We start from the raw sequence: 20,127 nt of genomic DNA, 5'->3' as shown, positions 1-20,127 counted from the left end.
ACATTTCTCTGAAGTCGTCTGGTTGCTTGGTGCCTTCAGAAAAGTCACCAAAAAGGCCAAGTTGTTACTCAAGCTCGAATAATAAACCCTCTGGTGGGATCTGACATGAAGTTTGAACTGAATTTCAAAATTCATTTGAAATAATTCAAACTTGTATTAATGCAAAGTGTAGATCTCAGCAGGAGATCTACACCAGCCATTATTCGTAAATAATGGAGGCAAAATACTGTCAGAGGCGCCTATTTTCAAAATTCTCATTCACTTATCAAATGTTTTTGTGTTCTTCTCTCTGACCTATTTTACTTTTTTTGGTATTTTTTCCACACTGACCCATTTTCCTTTGCATTTGGCTGTGAAGCAGCAGTTGCATCTATTATATAAAATAAAAGGCAAACGTGCTGCAAAGTCGAATTGTTGAAAGTTCAGACTGTTGTCAAATTGGGGCACAGTGTGCAGATTCTTTTTCTTTAAGCATCTAAAATAACTGAATGTTGTTTTCCCATGTCAGAAGACCTGACCAAGCAGTTGGGAAATCACTTGTATGTAAATTAAAAAATTTCAGTGCAATATTGCACTGAAAGCTCAAAGCTCAAAGCTTTTTGTTAAAACTCAGCCATTTCTGATAATCTTAAATCTTTAAAGTCCAAACATATTTGACAGAACAGTTTTGTTAAATCAGAACTTTGAGAGACCTGGTAATCAGTAAAACCTCTTCTACAAATCTTTATTAAATGTTTTCTTGGCCTTTTATTTCTACAATATTTGTTGCTCCCCTGTTAATGTCTCACTTACACAAATATACAATGTTTCAAACACACACTTGTGGATTCCTCATCCACTTTATAGAAGTAAGAAGAAGCAGAAAAAGTGCAGCATAACCAGAGAATGGAAGAAAACAGCAGACAGACAAATGAAGAGAGCCGACACGTAAACAGACGAGCGTGGAGGAAGTGGACAGACAGGCAGGAAGTTATGGCAGTCACTTCCAATTTCCGGGGGCACTCTAACGCCGTTGGCCTGTGTCACAAAGCTTTCAAACACACACACACACACACACACACCCAACAGTATTCTGGTCTCTACATTAATCACAGCCGCTGACAGGTAATCTGCTGAGGCGCTTTCTATCTCTCCTTCCCTCCCTCTCTCTCTCTCTCCTTGTTTTCTCTCTCTCCAGCCGTCTCTGAAAACTGTCATAAGGATGCAGAATGAAAGATGGCTCTCTTTCCTCCGCTTCCCTCCATGCCTCTTTTCTTTGGTTTCCTCTCCATGCCTTCACCTGTCCCTCTTCTCCTCCCTGTTATGATCACGTCTATCACTCACAGTAACATCTTCACATCGTTCCATGGTTCTGCTTCCTTCTCTCCTCGACTCATTCGCTCCATCTCTTCATCTGTTGGTCTGCCTCGTCTCCCGTCTCTTCTGTCCAGGTGTTGCTGTTCAGTTCTGTCACTTGGATACTGAAGTGTCTTTATGTGTGTGGATGATGGAGGAAACGGTATTTGTGTTTGAGCCTTTGCTAAGTTTGTGTGTTTTGCAGGGAAACGACCCAAGAGCTGTAGAAAGGAGGGAACTTTTCCTCAGACTTTAACGAGGTTTTGGTTAGATACAGCAGAAGGGTTAAGGGTTAAGGGTTTGGGTTTGGAGCCACAGCTCTGTCACACTTCAGAAATACCAGCCACTATTAAAGCTAAATATTGAAATGTTGGCCTTATGGCTACACAATTAATGTTTATTACACTTTTCTTTTTTTATTTTAAACGTCCTTGTAGTTTGTTTTCCAAACTTGTAAGATTAATGTAAAGTTAGTGGATAGTGGTTATGATTTGACTCGCTTTTTTATCTTAAACATCCAAGTTACTGCCAAGCTGCTGATGTGGCCTAAACTCTTCTTCAGTTTTTACTCCACACTGTTGTTTTCATTATTATTATGAGGCACAGCAGCGAAACCTGAAACTGCTGCTGCCAAGGTGCTAAGGTTGTTGCTAGGTAACCAAAGAGTGAGTTAGTTTATTTCTATCAGACGTATTGATCACGTGTCGGTGACGATAGATATTGTAATTGTTTTATTGCCCAGCCGTAACGATGATCAGATTTCTTGTTTATTGGCTCGTCGGTTTTGAATAAATAATTTTTTTAAGCTTTCATAAAACTAGACGTTTTGCTCACAAGCGAGTTGAATCTTTTCCATGTGTTTCTGCAGCGCTGGTGCAGGGAGGACAGGTTGCTTCATCGCTGTGGACATCATGCTGGACATGGCAGAGAACGAAGGAGTGGTGGACATTTTCAACTGCATCCGTGAACTGAGATCCCAACGGGTCAACATGGTCCAGACAGAGGTAGGAGGAAAATATGCACAGTACCAAAGTTGTTACCCAAAGGTAACTTCAAGGAGTGAGAACCTGATGCTGTTGGTTTAATGTCCTTAAACCACCAGATTCCCTCAAGAGTTGTTTTTGTGATCCAGTTAGAATCATTGTTCTCCAGTGTTTATTCAGCAGCTCTAAATGAGCCTGATCAGTCATTATTAACGAGACGGGTTGCAACTGTTGGCCTCGTCGTTTTGGAACGTCGTATTCATGTCCTTTCTAAGCTGCTCTAAGCCCATCTAATCCATCCCGGATTTCCATTTGTGCCTTTAATGAAACTAGTGCGCTTCCAAAAAAATGAACTTTTCCACCATTAGGAGGAGAACAGCCTGACTGCTTTAAGCTTCAAGACTAAATGACTTTTGAATGCATTAGAAGTGTTTGGTTCATGAAACCCACCCAGAGCATCACATGGAGGGTTTTCTGTTATGCTGACAACGGTGCTGTTACTGCTACCTTTTTGTGTGTGTGCCTCTTGAAACCAAGCTAAATGCATCCTGCCCTGCCTGTTTAAATGTGTGGGAGCAATTTGTGTCAGCGTACAAGCAGTTCGCCTCTATTATAATCCTGCTCCGCACAACACAAAGCAATTAATCTTTTAAAAGGCACAGGGAAAAGTGTGTGTATCACTCATCTGTTTGCGCGTGCCTTTCTGCATGTGGATGTGTATTTGAATGCCACTAAAGTAGGTAATGACCAACAGAGGTCACTTTGATAATGCTTTTAAACTCGCCTCTCCACTCGAAGGGCAACAAATCAAAATTCAGCAGAGACGGAAGCTGAGCGATAACATTGGAGGCAAATTGAAAATGCGAGAAGCTGCAGACAAACACGTGTGGGACACGGACAAAAAACCTGAACTGACACAAGATAAAGCAGCCAGCTGTGAATTAGTATGCACTTTGTCTGCTGCAGCTCTCACCTGAGGGTTTAGGGGTTCAGACAGGAAAGACCAAACTTCACCATAAAGGACCAATGCACTGCAACACTCCCTGCTCCATCAGCTCTGTCTTAGTCTGCCGTAACAGCAGTAGAATGCAAATTCTGTATTTATATGCATAAACAAACAGAAACTGAGTTCCAGGCTTGCTTACTTTTGATCGAGTGTTGAAAATGCTGCTGGGCCAAAAATACATCGTTTACTCAACAAGTGACATTTGTTGCTGCTCTGAACAAGTTCAAGGCTGAGCAGCTGTTTGCTCACCATGTCAGGAGACAGAAAACACCCAGACTTTCTGTTGTTGGTGTTGCAGGAGCAGTATGTGTTTGTTCATGACGCCATCTTGGAGGCGTGTCTATGTGGGAACACAGCGATTCCAGTGTGCGAGTTCAGAGCGGTTTACTACAATATCAGCAGACTGGATCCACAGACCAACTCCAGCCAGATTAAAGACGAGTTCCAGGTAAGTCCAGGGAAACGTTTTTGTTCTCAAAAAGGCAAAAAAGTTTTTATCCCTTAAATTCAAGAATGTGTTTTTTTTTTTAGCTGAATCGTAACGATTTAATTTATTGTTTATGAATCTGATAGACGCTGAATATAGTGACACCTAGAGTTCGTCCAGAGGACTGCAGCGTGGGCTTACTGCCGCGGAACCATGATAAGAACCGCAGTATGGACGTTCTGTCTGCTGACCGATGTCTGCCTTTTCTCATATCTGTTGATGGAGAGAGCTCCAACTACATCAACGCTGCATTAATGGACGTAAGTTTAAACACACTTCTGATGTTCTTCATAACTTCAGTGCTCTGGTTACCATTTACCTGTAGACCACATTAACCTTCCAGAGCCACAAACAGCCAGCAGCCTTCATTGTTACCCAGCATCCTTTGCCAAACACCATGGGGGATTTCTGGAGGCTGGTGTTTGACTACAACTGCTCCTCCATTGTCATGCTCAACGAGATGGATGCAGCACAGGTACAACATGCACTATGTTTTAGGAGTGCTGCCATCTACTGGCAGAACATGTCAGATTGAATAAATAATGATGTAAAGGCATTGAAATCCTAGAGCCTGTCTCTTCTGATGTCATAGTTATGTATGCAGTACTGGCCGGAGAAGAACTCGTGCTGCTACGGCCCGATCCAAGTGGAGTTCATATCAGCGGACATCGATGAAGACATCATCAACCGGATCTTCAGGATCTGCAACATGGCTCGGGTATCCAGAGTTTCCCTTGTTAATCCACAACAGTTTCACTGAACGCAGCCTGAATGTTTGAAACTCAGGTCGGCAGTGACACACTTCACATCGTCACATCTGGTTCAAAATGTGCCAATGATACGGTGAAATGTTCTGACCCGGAAGCCAACTCAGGTTTAGGCAGATCAGTTTAATGCTCAATAGATGCCAAAGGACAAAACAAAATGATTTTATTTGAAAAGAAACTGAGGCCTGGTTACTATTTACATCATGTAGCATTTGAGGTATTGCTGAAACGATTAATCGTGATTAATCAATTAGTAAATTAGTTGATTCTTTTATTCACTGCATAATCGTTAACTGAATTATACAGACTCAAAAAGACCATTTTCTGAAAGAACAGAACAGAGCAGCAATTGAAATTGAATATATGTTTGTATATATATATATATATATAGCATTTCAGTAAATAGAAAAATCTCCTAGTAAGCACCTTTTCCAATCCAATTATTAATCAGTTTTAATAAATAAATAAAACACCAAGTTAGCCCTTCACTGTACTGACACGTTCAGCAGAAATGCCTCAGTTTTTCACATTATTAAAAGTATTTTTTAGCTGCAGATGCATTCTTTGCTACAAATAATCAAACATACATGCAAGGAAAGCTTTATTATTGCACTTTAGGTAAGAAAATGTTAATTTTCTCATTTAAAAAAAGGAATTAAATTTCTCACTCGCATATTTCTGTGTGTTTCTAATATTGCAATTTTTAAATGAATAGTTAGTTGCAGCCCTAGTTTGGAGTAGAGCTGGTTCAGACCTTTGTTCTCCTTGATGGACTTTTGAAAGAGCGTTCTTTAGGATGAGACTTTCCCTCACCTTTCCCTGCTTCCCATCTGCCTCACTTCCTTTTGTTACTCCCTTCTCATCTCATCCATGACGGTACGACTCCAGTGCTGCCCTCTCGTCTGTGAGCTCCTATAGCGCTTAGTGAACTCTCCTCCCACCTCCTCTCTCGCTCTTCCTCTCTCAAACACATCACCAGTGTAGTGTGAAATGGCTCATATCATCGCCATAACAGCACATCTCACTCTGCTAGAGTCTGAAGTACCAACCACTAAGCCATCAAATGAGGGAAACTGTGAAAGAGGGGAAAAGAGGAAAAATATATAAAATATACAAATTAGTGGGAAAGAGAGAAGACAGACAAAAAGGTGAGAGAAGTAAACCAGCAGGTCTGGATCAATCTGGATGTGTAGGAATAAAATAAAATACATTTGATTGTCTTTCACTGATGAAATTATTTATTAGGTTGAGTGGATTTACTCAGCAGAAATGAATTAAGCAGTTTTAATAAAATTATCAGTTATATGGTTTTCAGTCGTCCTGCTTTGTATTCACCACATTTTCAATTTACTGACAAAAACCACCAGGCATCAGGTTAAACTGCTCTGATTTTTGGAAGAGAAAACAGCCCACAGCATCATACTTCCTCCACCAGACTTAACAGGGGCTTGGTAATGGTAATTATACCACTGGCTCTCTGACACTGATGCTGAACAGACAATTTAATTCAAATACAAGTTTAATCAAATTCAATTTTCTTTAAAGTACATTTGATCAAAAAAAAGTCAAAACGAGCATCTTTTGTGACCTCTAGTAATATATATTTTACCTATTCAACTTTTACAGTTGTAGATATTTTAGGTGCACAGCTGCTTTCTAAAACAAAGACGTGTGTTTCTGTTCTGAACAGAAACACACATATGCATGTGTCAGCAGATGACACATGCATATTGTCATCTGCTGCATTAACAGTCTTTTACATTCCCTCCTTTCTTCACAGCCACAGGACGGTTACCGCCTGGTGCAGCACTTTCAGTTCATTGGCTGGCCCGCCTACAGGGACACGCCTCTTTCCAAGCGCTCCATCCTCCAGTTGGTCAGGAGGTTGGCCAAGTGGCAGGAGCAGTACGACGGAGGAGACGGGAGGACTGTGGTGCACTGCCTGTGAGTGCAGACAAAACATTTTAAATGTTATTCAGGTTCAACTGGACCGTTTTCTAACCCAAACAAGACAAAAGACAAAGTTTATACATCTGAACCAGCACTTAGCTGGATTACACAACATTATTACACAATTACTAATACAATTTTCTAAAAAAACGTTGCTGAGACTTAACTCAGCAACTTTATGAACAGTATTCAAACAGGCAAAGTTTGAATTGAACAGATGGCTGCACTGAGGACTAATAATCTGCACCACACAGATATTTGTTAGAGCTAAAGATGATTTGTTGTTAGATTGTGAGAAATCTAAAGCCTGACATGCGTCTCAAAAGTAGATCATTATCCAGGTTTAGCTTTGTTTCAGACATGTATTCATATGTAGTTTAATAATTAAAACATGGTGAGAAGCTTTTAGTTTCCTGTTAAGGAAAACGATAATCCCAGTCATGATGCTTTACTGTTAATTTATTTACATAGCAACATTTCAGCAACAGGGCAGATCAAAATGCTTTACATCATAAAAACATAACCGCTATAAAACAAGCAGTAAATTTTACATTTTGCCAAATGCCATCATCAAAGTCATAAATCAAATATACATTTTTGGGCCTGATCTTTAGCTTCCAGCTGTGAAGCTGTGCGTTGACTCTGGATCGTTCCCGTTTCGGCCCAAAGACGATAACTTTAGTTTGTTTCTGTTCAGCTGGAGAAAATGATGGCAGCTCCACACTTTATCTGTTCTGATCACGTGTTCAGTGCTTGGACGTTCAGAATCACCTGGTAACATTGAAAAGTCTGTATGAACGAAGCAAAGTGAATCATTTTCAAAAAGTTTAATTTCAGTTTTAAAACGTTTTTTCTGTGGACAGACCAGAACAATTCACCGTTCCCCTGTTGAAGGACCCAAGTCAAGACAGGAAACGGTCTAAAACATGCAGTTTGTTGACCCACAGCTGGAGCCGTCCAACGATTTAAAGGAATAATTTAGGATTGGGGTTCTATGAAGTAGTCATCAGTAGTCAGTACCTTTCCTGCAGCTGGGATTCTGACATCTTGTCCTGGGCCCAAAAAGCAGCTTTAGCCTTAGAAAACAACATATGAACCCAATAGAAGAGGAAACTTCTATTTGGATTAGTTAAGCTTCCAAAAATATATTCGACAAAAAGCATGAACATGAAACGGTGCCGATCCTGTGGTCCTGGTAGCCTTCAGGTTGTCCCAGCAGAGCGGAGAGGCTCAAACCAGGCGATGCAACAAACAGACTCAGACAAGTTGTTTTGTGTGGAAACACTAACTTTGACTTTCTGATGTATTAAATTCATTTTTCTCTCAGCTCATTGTGGCAATAAAGTCTCTCATCTACCAACAAAAGCTCCACACTATTAGGTTTTCCCTTTAAATATCAGTTGAGAAATGCCGTTTACAAACTTGGTTCCGATTCATTTAATAGCAATTTCATCCTTATGCACAGCTTAAAAAATAAAAGTCCTAATCTTCTGCACCAACACTGCAACAAATTACACAGATCATTTATCTTTACTGTTCGGAGGAGCTTCTGTTGTGTTACAGCTCATGCAGTAAAACAATCCTTCAATGTCCACTTTTGAAATTTATAACACTGTTGGTTACAGGCTGATTACACACACTCAAATTCACAAACTCTGCTGAGCTCCATAAAAATCCATCTGAGCAAAACAAATGAGGTAAAACAGCAGGAATACACACCGTCTCCCATTTCAAACTGGTGGAGGAACAAGAAACTGCTGTCAGGTCCTGTAGGTTAAATTACTCAATATAATGTCCACAAAATTAGGTATAGATCTAGAAATGATTCATTTTCATTGCCCTGATTAAATGGAAGTTAAGGTCACTGGGCTGGAGATAAAAGTTCAATCCAGACATACATTAAGTTTTATACAGGAAAATGAAGTGCTTCTGTGAAGACACTGACTAATCAAACAAAGCGATTGATTCTGCTCCTCTGTAACATCAGTAATAATAATAAAAGATGATGATTCAATTAGCAGCAGGTGAAAATTGATTCCCTCTCCCCCACCGCGCGTCACGTCTCAATTTAAGCAAATAAACCAGAGTCTGTTTATTCAGTCATCAAAGCAAGTTAGGCAAAGCAGAGTTATGTTTGAAACTAGCGTAAGTTAAGACCTTCTTGAAGACATGATCATAAAATATGTGGATTTATAAGAACCGTCAGAGTCGAAGCCGCATCACAAGCAGCTCACAGAAACAAGCCACCAGAAGAGGAGCAGTCAGTTCACTGCTAACGACAGAAAAATGATGTTCTCATTTATTTATCCTGGTTTTAAAGTAAACATCTGCAGATGCCATTTCACTTCAACCACCATGTGTACCACTGCTGCCTGTTGAGTCACATTGAACACGTTCCACTCTGCTGCCTGATAATGTTCAGTTTGCATATTAAATATCAAAATCTGTGTTAACTCCACAATAACCACAACCTAAATTAGAGAAACACGTTTTAAACATAGTAAACACGTTTTCCTCCAGGATCCCACCACCAGCTGCTGAGGAAAGCAGTCGCTTCATTTGCCGTCTTCTATGATAAAAATAATTTATTAATCTTTTGCACTGAAGTGCTTTGGTGGATTAACTCCTACTCAGTCCTACAACATGGACCATTACATCAGGAAGCTTATGTTCTTTGAAGGCATATGTATCAGACTTTATTTTCTTATCATTAGTAAAAAGATTTTAAAAAATTACTGTAAGTTTGATACCCGCTACTTAATTTTAAATATAGAATAAAGGTAAAAGTTAGAGGTCGGTGCACACCGAGGGATTCGAGTTTTTTTTGTCCAGCGTTTAAACTAATATTTTGTAAAACCTTTCAGAGAAAACAAGGTTTAAATAAGAACTTTATTATTCATTTCTATCAGTTCATTTTCCCAGCAGCAGTCAGACGGAGTCTGGTCATTACCTTTGCTAATTTTACTGAGCAGCGTCGGAGTAATCCACAAACATCAGTGTGGATCCAAGTACAACCTGGAACAACAGCCAGGAAACAGAAATATTCATAACTTTTGATTTCTGGGACCTAATTACCAGAATAATACTAATTCAGATCTAAAAAACAGTTTGCAAATGAAATTCTCTGTGGCTTTAATTAGATTTCTAGTGCAGCAACTTTTAGATATTCACAGTACAAAGTGCTGGACTTTTCTCATACATATCCGATTATAGTATGAAAGTTATTCAGTTGTCTTGACCCTACTGGCCACTCGAGTCCTGACCCGTTTTAAATCAAATCAGCTTTCCTGCTTCTTCTTCTTCAGTAATTAGGTTCATCACATTAATGTCTTTTAGCCCTAAGATGTAACCTAAAGCACTATTGCAAAATGGATTTAAAATATTATTTCTCCTGCACCTTCATGTTAATTTTTATCCCAAAGCAGAAAAAAACCATCAGAAGTAGATAAAGAATTGCTAAAGGAAAACCTTTGCATTCTAAATCTGGTCTCAAAGCAGAGAGGACCTGAGGTGTTGCATCGCTTTCTGAAACAAAACTGGAAAATTACACATACCTCACAGAAAAAATATTATTTAAAGCTTCTGTTAGTTTGACACCATCTAAGCTAAGGATCCAGGAGCTGAATCCCTCCTGGCATTAATATTTTACACAGAAAGTAGCTTCAGCTAATCATTTCCCAGGTGGCATTTGGCTTCAACCTAAATGACTTAGTGGTGCAGAGACTTAGTTAATCTCTGCACCACTAATAGATTTTAACACATTAAACCATTTTTATTTTTTACAAAAAGCTGGAACCTTTTTGTGTTTCTGTTACATCCATAAATCTGACAAACAAGCAACATCCGCAAACAGCAGCGGATGACAGAGCCTCTTCTCTCGGCCCACTAGGGATCAATTTCTGCTTCAAAAACCGATCTGATGATGGGAAAGACAAGGGTTTTGTTAAAGTTGGGCTAAAAGGAGCTAGCTGGTTAGCGAAGCTATTCAAGTGTAGAATAGCATCCCAATGGCAAACATGTTGCAGCAGCACCTACAGCTCTGCTCTGGTGGATCTGCTGCATCCATAACCTGCGACGTCTGAGGCTTCATGGCTTGTGACAAAATGTGACATTTTGGGGCCTTTTATTGTCTCCAGTCCAGGGATTATCTGGACATGATCCATGTACCAAGTAAAAAAACAACTCATTGAATAAATACTTACTGAAAGCAGGTTGGATTGAAAATTACACACAAATCAAGAGAAATATTACTTTTGTACAGCAAATTCTCATTCAGTTGCCAACTCCACATGGGAATAATATTTGACATTTATGTTTTTGTTCAGTCTAAAAAAATTCAGATCTATTTTTCATTTCAGTGTTTCATGTTTTGAACAACTTGTTCTATTTGTGACATTTGATGGTTTTCAGAATACTTCCAGGTTTGTAAGTGATAAAGACCTTCGGTCTCGTTGTTCTGCTCTGCAGCACTGGAGGAGGACGCTCTGGGACGTTTTGTGCCATCTGCAGCATCAATGAGATGATCCAGCAGCAGAACATTGTGGACGTTTTCCACACAGTCAAGACGCTGAGGAACAACAAGACAAACATGGTGGAGACGATGGTGAGAATTAGGGAGCTTCTGGACAGAATACCAACAAACTTTAAATAAGTTAGATTTTACAAGAGATGGTGTTACATTTAAAGCTAATTTGCAAATTGAGACAGATGAAAAACATTAGGTTTAAATTATTATGTACAGTCCAAACCTTGAGTTATCACCAAAGGGACATTACAGATTCAATTAGTCAAATTCATTTCTTCATTCTCACCAAATGCTTTTAGTTAGAGCAGAAAGAGGTCGAGCAAAACTCACCAATAAAGCAGCTTCAAGGTAAAATATGAACAAAATGCAGAGTTATAGGTCACCGCAGGAAAATGAGCTTTCATGAAAAATCAGAGCAGAGCTGTGAAGTCAGGATGTTCACATCCAAGGTAATGAGCTTTAGTAAATGAGCTTTTTTTAATGTAAAAAAGAAACTTTTCAAAAGGTCATAAGTTCATGAATAAGAGCATCTGATTGGTCATTTATGTCCTTTTATGAGTAGTAATTGTCATTTTATGGTTTATCTCCTTACTTATGCCTCAGAGGCCAAGTTTTTACTCCAGAAATGTAACGGACATATTTCACTACTTTTTACTTTAGTCAAGATTATCCATACGTCTGGCATGTTTAGATGATAGTTTTTCTTTTGCAGCCAAGAAGTTTTCTAATCTAATTTTAAATGAGACAGATGCGTCCCAAAGGACAAAAAAAAATAAATTAAAATTGATGGTAATAACTGGTTTTATATTGTTTAGAAATGGTTTTAATCGGCCACCGACTATCACGTTTTTAACTTTTGTAGTTCAAGTTGAATTTGTGAACCGTTCAGATTAAATAAACTGATCCGCTTTGCTTGGTCTTCTCCTCAGGAACAGTACAAGTTCTGCTATGAAGTGGCTTTAGAGGCTCTGAACTCCTTCTGATCCGACGCCTCCCGTCTTTCTCAGAGCTACACTGAGTGAAAACCTGCTGAGCTGAACTCAACCTGGGAGAGTGTGTGTGCGCATCCTTTTGGTGTGCCTGTGACCTGTACAGAGGATGGGGGGGAAGCCGCCAACAAACACACTCATTGTTTTGTGTGTGCATTTGCTTCAGCAAGACAATGGACTTTACATGCTTGTATAAAGAGAAATTATGTTAAATTGAGATGTTTAAAAAAAAAAAAAGCCAATTTTTTCCCTCTGTTTTCTTTCTCTTTCCTCTCTGCCAGGCTGTGATGTGACTAATGTACAGTATTTCCTTTTTAGATATATTCTACGCCTTGAATGTCGTCTCCCTCTGAAGGCTCGAAGCACACTGGAAGATTTTACAGAGTTAAAGTCACGTTAAAATAAATCTAATTTTTTATAGCATATTTGCTCTTTGACCGAAACAAACTGTTACTAATGCAACAAAATTAGGTTTACCAGTTCAGAAAACAACAACATGGATCAACATGTCCTACCTTTGAAGGCCAAAGCAACTCTGAATTTTTCCTCTTTCTGGATCTCTACAATGATGAAGTGAGTCTTCCAGTGTGCATCCTCTCTTTCTGTAAATAAGATAAGGCAACCACAGTCAAACAAACAAACACCAGAACAAAATCATTTCGCTGCAGCTCTGAGAAGCTGTTTGTCATTTTCATTCATTTATAATTTGGTGCGTTTTCTTTCTACAGCCTGTACATGTGTGAAAATAAGATTTTTTTATATTTTGCATTTTGCTTTTTCAGCTGCTGGAACAGGATCCGGGTGGTTGATTGTTACGTTAAAAAAAAGTATCTGTTTTGGAAAGAAACCTGCGTCCATCAAACTATCGGTGATGCATTTGCATGTGTGACACTTTGAGCTCAGCTGAGCAGCACCAGCCTGTGGAAAGGTGTAAATATGGAGAGAGGAAACCTTTTTCGCACTATTTTTGCAATGAAAGATGGATTTGATCCATTTAAGATATGTGCTCACCAAGTCCGATCAGAAAGAAATTTACTCTGTTAAGTGTCCTTGATTTCCATCCAATTATGAAGCCATGCTCTAAGGTTTAGAGGTGAAGTTTCAGTTTCAACCCTCCACTTTCTAATCATCAAAATGACAGATATGGTTCACATGCATTTTTACTCTGCAAAAAGGAGAGCAGGTTTAAAAAAATCTCAGATTTTTGGGTAGAAAATTGTTTCAGCCTATAAACAGAGAACCTACATGAGGTGAAATGTGGATCTAATGAGAATTTTCCAGGTGGTAGAGACCGTAGGTATCTGTTCCCTCCCATTTAGTCAGAGGATAGAGGAAATGCACCCTGTTGGCGTTATCAGACTTTACACACCAGGACACAATAAAAATGGTCGTCTTTACCAGGTTCTACGATGATTCAAATGCAGTCGTCACCCATCTGCTAAATGGGGAACGCAGTGTCACGCACACTTCTGCTAATGCGCTAATAGCAGAGCTAATATTCCTCGACCATTTTAGCCAACTATGAAAACATTTAGTGCACTTACATTGGATAAATTCTAAAGCTAATTTACTTGCCAATCTTCAGTTGAATAAAGTTTGGGTTATCGACCGTTACAAATTCACTTTCATTCTATTGGCTGAGAGGTTGCCAGGCGACTGTGCCAAAAGGCAGTTCCATATTTCTTAAGTCAGCAGAGTCTGAGCAGAGACTAATTGTGAGCGTGAGGAGAAGTTTTGAGTACAAGCGTTACAAGTTTTGAAACAAAAGACATGAAGTCCTGCTTTCAAAATATAAATGTAAGCAAAAATATTAAAAGTTTTGAGAACAGAAGACATGAAATCCTGCTTTCAGACTGAAAATGTGTGCTCTTGGATTATGACATATGACAGCAGTGAAAGGCTTGATCAGCTTGATTTTATGAAAAACCTTCAGAAACAAATGTCTGCAAACACAAACAGAAGCAACTTTGTAAGGAAGAGTAGCTGAGAATTTCCTTCACACTGGGTGATTACTGAAAATATTAGATTATTGGATCTGCTTATAACGTCTTCATTTTGGCATATTTGTTTTGATACCTGTGGAGGTTTTAGGGCGTTTTTATAAACTTGAGGTCAGATTTAAATTGTTTTGGAATTATGTGCAGACCATTTGTTTTTCTTGTTTCCTGATATCTAAAACATTAACAATGAAACAGGGATTTTCCTCCTAACCTAACTTTACCTTAAGCCTTTTAGAACCTGAAAGTATATAATTCACTCCTGTGTTGGTTATTTTGTTCAGAAATGTCTCATAACTGAACAACAAAAATGCCCATAATCAAAAAAAGCAGCAAAACGTATAAAATAATACGACAGTCTTTGTTTACGTTCCCTTCTGCCCCCCAGCTCGAGTCCATTTGGACTTATGGACCTACTGAGACAGACTATAACAGTTCTATACTGAAGACAGCATGAATGACAGAAATCTTTATCCATTTTTCATTTTTACAGAGGCTTTATTTTACTTTATGTGCTTGATTCACGGCTCTTAACTTGTACTATATTTTATTTCTGATCCATTCATTGTGAGGTTTTGTCCTGAATTTGTACATTTCTTTTGTAAAATTCTTACTCTGATGATTATTTGTCAAGCAAAGTGCTGTTTAGATCTGGTGATGCCATTTTCATTGGTTGTTTAGTTGTTTGAAATGTGGTTAACAGTAAATAAAGGGACCAAAACACTGGAATCTTGCTGCTGTTCCTTTTTACAGTTTCATAACAGATCTAATATTCATATAGGAACGTGGTTTTTCCAGAGTAACTGGAGAAAACTCACATGCAGGAAAACTCCAAGCAGAAAGTCCTCAGGCTGGGACTCCAAACCAGGAACTTGCTACCAACTTCACCACAAGACCTTCCAAGGAATCCATTAAAACAAAATTTGTCCCAGTGATCACCAGGAAAGAGTGAAATAGCTTCATGCAAAATTAAACAGTTTTTACTGTAAAGCACCTGGCATTCTCCGGAACCTCCGGCTGTCGGACCAGAGGGTATTTGGACGTACTTCACGCTGTGGAGGTTTGCGTGTACTCGATGCAGACCCATAGCGCACAAAAGTGTATTTTCGTTTTGGTACTCTTGCTTACTGGGAAAGTTTTCACACCAAACTGTTTTCTATTCAACACAGAGCTGAAAAGGTTGAGATTTGGCACAAACAGCTGCAAGGATGCAGAATGTGAAGGCTGAGCTACAAACACGCTTTTGAAAGTTTGTGTTGACCAAATGCTGTGGCTTTTATACTTGATGTACTGAATGTCGTTGCTCTTTTCTCCAAAAAGGAGTCCTGACAGAGGGAAGCGCTGGTACAGGTGAACCTGCTCTGTAAGAGCATCTTCCAAATTGTCCAATTTGACTGAAAGGTGTCTGCGACCAAGTTACAGAAATTGCATGACCAGGCATGGTAAGGTTGGAGACTGTGTGAATGCATCAACTAAACCTCGCTGAACTGCCAGTCAGACAGGCGGTCAGTGGCTGCGCCGGTGGAGAACAAATGGAGCTAGGTGTCCAATCAGCTCACTAAATTTACCAGCATCTATTAGGCTTGTGGAAAATGAAGGAAGAAATGTTGCCAAATGGTTCACTTCAGTGTGAAAGACAAACCGTCCATGAACAGTTTACGGTTCAGAGTCTATATCACCCACAGATTATGCAGAGTACGGCCAAATATGTGGGAGCCTTTACTTATGAATCATTACCACCAAGTGATGAGGCAAATCCTGTCAACAGGAGACTGGAAATATAAGATCAGGCTGTATTTAGGCAAATGTGGCCTGGTTGAATTTGATACTGTATATGTGAGAACAGATGAACCCAACTTGTAAAGTTACCATTTGGTTTGAACTGAAACTAAATAAAACTAATTTTAACCTAAATTATTCAATGAATCTGTATTAATAAAAGGTCAACTTGTGATGTCCAAACAAATATTACATTTTTACCACACTAACCAAAGACTTAATATGAACAAAGTGTTGCTTTAATTCAATATTAGTGTCAAGCACACACCTTCATGTCTAAGACCTATAATAGCTCACACACACTTTACCAGACAAATCCATCTGCACAGTTTTGGGAGCAGACTTTACTTAAGAGAAATATTGTGGCATTTTATGATTATGGGATCTTGCCATGCCTCTGCCTCGAGGTGAAACTAGGAGATAATAACATGTTAACGAGTTTGGCAATCATAATAACACTAAATTATCAGACTCAATCCTGAGGTATTACCCATTGTTCCCACTTTCTCATAAAACTAACAGTGAGTTATATTACCTGCTTTTAATAACTTAAGAAAATATTCATCCTTTTACACAATTCCATTTTTCGAAAGTGAGAACTATAATTAACCAAATTATTTAAATCAGTCAAAATCAAACTGACATGACAAATTGTAGTGATAAAGTGCATTTGCTTTTAAGAAACGGAGTTATTGTGATTAAAAATACAAGAACCTACCTGGAGGCTGAGCTCCCGTTGAAGAAAGTCTGTCTTCACAATTTCATGTTTTATATTCAGTAACTCGCTTCTGGATCAGCAGGACTGTCCAACAGAAAAAAATGAAAAGTTCGGTCATGAAAAATAAACCAGGTTAAGGAATATTTCATCACTCACTGGGTTCAATCAGGGGGACACAGCCGAACAAAATTAAGGGAAGAAACTGCAAAAAGGAACGTTTCAAACCAACAGGACTTCATCAGAAGGGACCAGGTTTACTTAGCATCCGACCATCATGCTCTCCCATTATGTTCCCTAACATAAAAATAAAACCTTTGGTCTTTCCAGAGTGATTTTTTTTGCTTTTCTAATCAATCAGACGGTGATCACTGCAGCGCCAAGCCAACAGCCTCATCCTTTATTTAGCTGCTTGATTCCCAAGGAGCTCATAAATATGCATGAGGCTGCGATTAGCATAGGCACCAAGGACGGGGCCTGTACCTCGGCATTATGACGATCAATCAGAAACACCGAGGGGCCCCACAGAGGGAAGCTGTCTGTCAGTTCGGCTTTGGGCTCAGTTGAAGCTCACACACACATCAAAAAGAGGTATCCTCAAAGCACACAGAACACACACCTCACCCAGGCCCACAAACGTCTCAGTCACCGTCTATCAGCTCCCATTCTTTACTCACTTTCCTGTTTTCTGAGCCGACTTTGTAATGAGTTCGAAAATTGGCCCATTTCATTTGCTCTCACTGAAATGTCATTATCTGGGTCTGAGAGGGAGGGGCCCGCACTGCCGCTGTAATATATTTGTTCCACTCAAACAGGGTTATTAATATTTCCTCTACCCTGGAAATGTGTAACAAGGTTATTGGAAGTCTGCAGCACATCCAATTCATCTCCCTCTGTCGGTTTTAGACTCATTGTGAAAATTTGATTCCTCTTTAATGTGCCTGACGCTCTTATGCACTTCTTATTCTGAATCTTTGTGCTCTCTCAGCTGCAGATGCATCGCGTCACGGCGTGTTGGAAACGTGAGCAGATTTTAGGGAGACCTCAGCAAACTTCAGGATTCTTTGGGATGTCCTTTATGAACATGTTTGACGTTCAGTGGCGTGCAGAGTAGGGCACCCGAACCCTGCCCTGTCATTTCCAAAGCTTAAACTTCAATTGGATTTTATGTGATAAACACACTGTAGTGCTCGGAAATTTTAGCTAAATTCTGCACTATTTTCAGATCTGTTGCATTAAGTCAATGTTTTGTAGAACCTTTTGTTGTGGTTGCAGCTCTAAGTCTTTTGGGGTATGTATGTTTCTAAAGTTATTGCATTTCTTTGCAAAATAGCTAAAACGCCATCAAATTGGTTGGATGCTACCATAGAAACGATGTTATTGTTTATGTCCAAGTGAGAGGAAAGTAGGTCAGTTATAAAATATATTAAGGTTTGTGGTTGTGACCCAAATTCTCCAAATAAATTTATTCCATGCATTAAAACTTCTCCAGATCAGTAAAATTAGTTCATGATTGAAATCATTGATCAAAATAAAAAGGTATAATCATTCGACCCAGCAGTATTTTGTTATTATAAAACACTGCTACTCACTGATGGAGGTCGATGTTTATGCATTAACAATAATTTACTGGTTTTAGGAATCTGATTTAATTACAGTTCCTGAGTTAAATCCATGCCTCTGCAGCTCAGCTGACAGCTTTTTGAAATGTTTTCACTTGACTTCTGTTTTGTTTTGTTGGTGCCTCCAGGCACCAACAAAACGCCAAACTTGTTAAGAGAATAACTCCAATTAGACGGCAGCTGCAGCGTCTGATGTTTTGACTGCTCACTCTTGTGACACCGGATATGGTTGTGAAACAACAGAACAGCTGCTCTGGTCAAATCCAGCCCCTTTTTTCTTCTCTCCAGGATGGCGATTAATTAAAGCAGGAAGGCTGTCAAATCGAACACAGAGGAGTAATTACCAGACGCTTCGTGCAAAAGGTTGTGCTGACGGCGCCGTGGATGTTTGGAAACAAGAAAAAACTCCAGGTTTTCCTCATCTTTAGGATAATTACAAAACAGCTAAGCTATGAAATTAAGAACAGCCAGATGTGTTATGTTCCTACAAATTTCTGTGTACTCTTTTAGATATTTCAACATCCTTCAATTGATAAATTGAAGTAACGTAACTAGAAACAAAGCACTAAACTTCAGCTGATTCTAAAACTAAATAAATGTACCCTTCTGTTATAAATTTATATACCAAGGTTTTATGAAATTATGGCTTAAAAACCCTACTTTGCATAAAACCTGGTAATCCCTGCAGACCGACTGGAAAAACCCAAATCAGTGTTTAAACCTTTGACAGTTGCATTAAATATTAGATAATGTTTGAAAGTCAGAGTAACAGAAACAGTTTAAGAATAAAATCAGGATGTGTGTGTGAGTGTGTGTGAGTGTGTCAAAGAAATGAGGCACAGCAGCATTTTGGAGCTTCATGAAGTTTCCACAAAATTAGTGAACTATATAATGACAAACTGAGTTTGCATTTCTACTTGAGATTAAATTTTTGAATCACCAACTTCAATTAGCTGAACATCTGAATGACATAGCTGTGGAAAACTGAACATTTAAGGCTGAGGAAGTTGGAGAGATGGAAAAGGTAAATCTAATCACGTACTAATTGAGTTATAGCCAGAGTGCTGAATCTAAGTTAGAGTTTGCTCCACTGAAATCAGCCTAATTGTCTCCCTCTGTACTTATCTGCTTTGTTAGAGACTGACGGCCATGATGATTATTACTCAGGCAGACTGTCTGGAAATGAAGCTCCTTGACGGGGCTTTGTGTGTAGTTTACTGACTCCCATTAAAGAGCTCAGTATCACAGAGCGCATGCAGCCAGACATTTTGTGTGAGAGCTGTGAGTGTAGCGTTTTTGTTGTGTGTGTGTGTGTGTGTGTGTGTGTGTGTATCCAGCGCTAATTTCAGAGAGCTTACTTATGCGTGCCGAGCTTAACGGAGTGTGTTGGCCTATAGGACCCCTTCAATAGTTATTGTTGTTCAGAATGATTGTGTGTGTGGATTTTCTGTGGACAGGAGTGAGTCTCTGAGACGAAGAGGTTTAAGAAAATAAGATAGAATGGACTGGAACAAGAAATGGATCAGGACAAATGGGATGAGAGAAATGGAGAAAAAAAGTCACATTTACTCAGCATTTAATGAAAATGGCCATAAAATACGGAATAAACTATGCAGTCAGTAAACAATACGTTTTGAAACAGAACTAAATGTCAACATCTGACGTAAAGTAAATGTCAGACTGTGTATTACATGTTTACAATCTGGTCAGAAACTCCAGAGCGTCTCCAGCACGTCCCACTGGGAAGATAGGCCAGAGAGCATCCAGAGCTCACTGGAGGGAAGATGCATCCCGTCTGGGATGGGAACACCGCGGGATCCCAGGACAAACTGGGATCCCACGGTGGGACAGGGATGTCTGGAGTTCCCTCCTATACCTGGTGCCCCTACCATCCCATCTCAAAGAACCAGGCGATGGATGGAACCTTTAAGCAGGTATTAAACATGGAGTTCAAATGGATTTTGATGCGTCA

The 20,127-nt window shown here is 39.3% G+C and overlaps 1 protein-coding gene across 1 annotated transcript in view; it reads left to right on the top strand.

Annotated features, from left to right (window-relative positions):
* The window catches only part of LOC103143275 (receptor-type tyrosine-protein phosphatase T-like), a 62,530-nt gene extending 49,722 nt beyond the window's left edge, over window positions 1-12,808 (top strand). The window contains exons 12-19 of the mRNA XM_016675117.1: window positions 2,204-2,339; window positions 3,623-3,772; window positions 3,898-4,071; window positions 4,155-4,286; window positions 4,404-4,529; window positions 6,359-6,522; window positions 10,996-11,131; window positions 11,983-12,808. Of these exons, the coding sequence (XP_016530603.1) occupies window positions 2,204-2,339; window positions 3,623-3,772; window positions 3,898-4,071; window positions 4,155-4,286; window positions 4,404-4,529; window positions 6,359-6,522; window positions 10,996-11,131; window positions 11,983-12,036 (1,072 nt within the window). The 3' untranslated portion in view covers window positions 12,037-12,808. The remainder of the gene's footprint in view (window positions 1-2,203; window positions 2,340-3,622; window positions 3,773-3,897; window positions 4,072-4,154; window positions 4,287-4,403; window positions 4,530-6,358; window positions 6,523-10,995; window positions 11,132-11,982) is intronic.
* Window positions 12,809-20,127: the final 7,319 nt, after the last annotated feature.

The sequence above is a fragment of the Poecilia formosa genome, unplaced genomic scaffold (assembly GCF_000485575.1).
Source record: "Poecilia formosa unplaced genomic scaffold, Poecilia_formosa-5.1.2 Scaffold106, whole genome shotgun sequence".
Lineage (NCBI taxonomy): Eukaryota > Metazoa > Chordata > Actinopteri > Cyprinodontiformes > Poeciliidae > Poecilia > Poecilia formosa.
The sequence above is the reverse complement of the archived record's forward strand: the minus strand, read 5'-3'. Positions and strand labels throughout refer to the sequence as shown.